This window comes from Helicoverpa zea, chromosome 15 (assembly GCF_022581195.2).
Source record: "Helicoverpa zea isolate HzStark_Cry1AcR chromosome 15, ilHelZeax1.1, whole genome shotgun sequence".
NCBI classification, from domain to species: Eukaryota; Metazoa; Arthropoda; class Insecta; order Lepidoptera; family Noctuidae; genus Helicoverpa; species Helicoverpa zea.
In genome coordinates, this window is record NC_061466.1 from 12,166,213 (window position 1) to 12,170,354 (window position 4,142).

Below are 4,142 nucleotides of genomic sequence, written 5' to 3' on the forward strand. Positions count from 1 at the left end.
ATAAAATTCACCGTGCCATCACAATTTTTAAATTGTTTTAATTTTAGTTCACAACGGCAGTAATCAAGTGCATCTGCTACTGAGCTACTAAAAAGCTGTGTCGCCAGTTTTACCTTCATTTTTTGTTTTTGGTAAAATATATGAGGTTTTTTAATTTTATTAGCAAGATGGAGGCCCTGTTTTTCTTGAAGTTCAAGAAGTTTTTCTAGATATTCGAAATCTACCTTTCGCCCGAGTGAGTCTATGAACACTCTAAGTTCGCCAAATGCATTTCTTATTAATTTTATCGCGTGGCAAGGGTCAATAAAAGCGTGAACGCGAGTGCCATATTCAAAACTGGTAATATCTTGCTGTCGGAAAAGATTACAGCCAAATGACGTAAACATGCTAAAATTTGCGGCAGGTCCATCACAAGTAATACTAACTACCTTTACGCCTATTTCTTGACATAACTTCAAAGCTGTGCCAATAATAATATACTTTTGTTCGCCGGTAAGGGTTGTTATGAAAAAATAACCAATGGGAATTTTCCACGAGTCGTTAATAGCTGTCAACAAGACCACTAGAACTTGATTTGCTTCCTCGGTACTGTCACTATCTAGATTGTGTCCTAAATTAACTCGACCATGAAATATCTGATCTCTTGGATCCCAGGTCAGAGACTTTCTTATGGCCATTTCGTCGAAAACTAATGAGCATATTATAGGCCGGGTACTTCTCTGCACCTTGAATTTTAATGTGTCAAATGCTTCTTTAGTAAATCCAGGTTCGCAATTAACGTGTTGGTACCATTTGCATAAAGTTCTTGTATGGGGTAAACATGTGTTATAAGTCTGCCTTATATAATTGTAAGCTTTAGGGGACAAGAAATGTAAAGTCAATGCAAACTTTCTGATTTCTTCGGAGTACATACGAGGTGTAGGCAAACCTTTAGACTTCATAACTTGCCTTTTCAAAAAGTCTTTTGGTCCCGCTAAATCTTCAATAGCTACAGCTTGTTCACTGTTGACACAATTTTTTCTCTTAAGATCTTCTACAATATCTGCTAAATTGGCTATCTTTTTGTTACGCCTTCGAATCGTCTCGTTGAGACGTTTAATTGTTTTCTGCTGTGTGAGACATTTGTTTTTCAAAGCCTTGACTTTTTCAATCAATACAATCTGGTAAAAAAAAATCACCTGTAGGTATAAAGAAGCAGGGTATGTCCGTAAATATATATGTAAAGAGCATTTAGTTGGTGTAAGATATTTCACCTCTATGGTTTTATTTTCTTTATGAAAATTAAGCGTACAAAGGGACATAGGGACAGGAAAAGCGACTGTGTTTTATATATAGTGATACTACATATCTATACTACATATCTATGTAATGCTACTACATACATACTCAGTCGAAAACTGAACTTTCTTTTTTAAAATCTATACTAATATTATAAAGAGGAAAACTTTGTTTACTTGTAATGAATAGGCTCAAAAACTACCGGACCATTTTTAAAAATTCTTTCACCATTCGAAAGCTACATTATCCACGAGCAACATAGCATATAAGAAACCTATAGTACCAAACTCCCTTAAAAAAGATTAAAATACTAGCCTTAGCCTACACTTTAGAAAGTTGAAATTGTTCATAAAGACCCGGACTTATACACAAAAAGAAAAGACATACAAATCAAATTAATTTATTTATTCATATACATGTTGGGTATTAAATATGTTCACAATTTTAATAAAATTAGTACCACCAAAATCTGCCTCAGAAGGCGTATGAATGTAATGTCAGGTATGAAGATTGTAGTATTAATCACATACATTAATTTTCATGTATTAATATTCAACAAAATCAAATTAAATGCATTTTCAACAAACAAAATTAATTACAATGTCAAAGTTATGATAGAAAAATAAAAATATTCACATCACAATAACAAGTAAGGATACAGTAAGTATGTAATATTAGGAGAACAGGGCGTATGTCAAGGTGTTTCTAAGTTATTGTCATTTAAAAAATCATTAATGGTGTAGTAACAATTTTTGACCAAAAGGGCTCTAAGTGCTCGTTTAAATGTGGTCAAGTCGTATTCTTTTATTTTTTGTGGTAATTTAAAATACAAACTAGATAATATATACTTTAAGAATTGTTACAAATGTTTTAATTTACAAATAACTTTTTACAATGTCTTGATAATAAATATATATACATCATACAACTAACTTATTACGTAATATATACACTTACTATAAATATAAATGTATAATTTAAGAATCATTTGTTCTATATATTTCTAATTTAATTACTAATGTTGCTATCCCTTACAAGGACCATTGTAAATACCTCTTTATGACGGACAGTCTGCTTCTTCCTTCTTCTTTCGTCTGAAACAAACTCCTTATGCTTTGGTTTTATATTTTCATAGGATAATGGGAACACATCAGTTGATGTGGCAGTATCATTATGCTTTCTGATGTTAGTAATATCATGTAAAACCAACGACTCTTGGGGGCCTTCTTTGGGTGTCTGAAAAAAAGAATATTCCTTTAATAACGATTGAACGGAGAGATATACTGTACTAATAATATAATTACATAGGATTTGTCTAACAAAAAAAAAAAAAAAAAACTATCTTAAGACTTACCAAAAATAATGTGGGAACAGAGTTGTCACGTAATCTTAAGATATCCAGTGTTCTATTAAAACAACTATCTTCAAAGTGAAGCGAACAGACATACCAATATTTATGTCTGGGATTAATATTTTCCTCACCAATAGCTTCTAACCATTTTGTCCTTAAATCATTTCGTATAGGAAACCTGCAAAAAAAGTTTTTTAATTAAAGAACATCAAAACTTGAACTTATCTATAGATAGGTACTTTGATTATTTGTTTGGATTGAATAGGCTCCGAAACAAGTTGACCGATTTGAAAGCTACACTTTACCCGGTATAGGCTATTACTGTTCGCGTACGGGAATTGGATCCGTCGGGACGCGAGTAATACCGCGATGAAAAGATAAATAAAAAAGTAAGTAAGTAAATAACAAAATAGAGATGTTCTATTCAACATAATACACAACTCTGAGGGCTCAGTGTCTTAGGAACAGTAACTTCTGTTGTTAAAATTAGTAAAAGCTGAATTATAAAAGTGGATATTATATCGATACAGTTATGACAACTGTACAGCACTATGCCATATGACATGTTATTGTAAACAACATTTATTTCTAAATATAGCTTTTTATACAGAAATAATTTATATTCAACCTGCGGAAGTACGATCATGTTTCTGAGTATAGGACGCAATTGAAATGGATGTCCATTCGTCAGAGAAGATCGATGCGTGCCTTGACGACCCTTTACTCTTTACTTAACTCTCCTACTCCCCCCTCGTATCTAATTCCTCATTTTCAATACCGTTGCTCCGGTCATTCCAAAAATCTTCGCTCTTCTCACAATCTTCTTCTTCACTGTCCTTCTCATACTTCTGACACTATCCACTCTTCTTTTCACATTCAAGCTATTCTTCTGTGGAATGCGCTGCCCTTAGAAACCAGGAAGTCACCCAGCAAACAATCTTTCAAGAGTGCTGTGCGGAAGTACTTGCTTAAGAAATCGTTGGCAGAATCATCATCACAATAATTTATTGGTATATTATATGTATATATGTATGTATGTATGTATTTATTGTTATTTGTATTAATATTGTTGTATTTAATTAGTATTTAGTGTTTTATTCTTCATTATGTTTTCGTTTTATTTTCTAATGCACCTACCATGTTTTTCTCTGCATCACCCTAAGGTTGACTGGAAAGAATGCCTATGGCATTAAGTCCGCCTATGTAATATTTTTGTTGCATAAAGTTTAAATAAATAAATAAATAAATAAATAAATAAATAAATAAACTTAAATATAAGTACTTTCACCATCAATTCATGTTTCCGTAACATATTTTTTATCCAATGTGAATTAGTTTATGTAGAATCTAGCAAAAACTGGTTACTAACCTGTGTAAAGAAAATCCTGCTTGATTTTTGTGCTTACTTGCACGACACTTCACGATACAACACGTAGGCATACTCGTTGATAAATTCAGTCTTGAAATAGTAAAGTCTTAATAGTAAACACGTAAAATACACACATAAAATAAC

At 32.1% G+C, this 4,142-nt stretch overlaps 1 protein-coding gene across 1 annotated transcript; it reads right to left on the reverse strand.

Moving 5' to 3' along the window:
- Window positions 1-1,668: 1,668 nt before the first annotated feature.
- Window positions 1,669-4,142, reverse strand: LOC124637047 (THAP domain-containing protein 2-like). The gene is made up of 3 exons (XM_047173364.1): window positions 3,999-4,142; window positions 2,633-2,807; window positions 1,669-2,514 (listed from the first exon to the last, which is right to left on the reverse strand). Exons 1-3 carry the CDS (start codon window positions 4,067-4,069, stop codon window positions 2,287-2,289), a joined length of 474 nt encoding a protein of 157 aa, XP_047029320.1. The 5' UTR covers window positions 4,070-4,142; the 3' UTR covers window positions 1,669-2,286.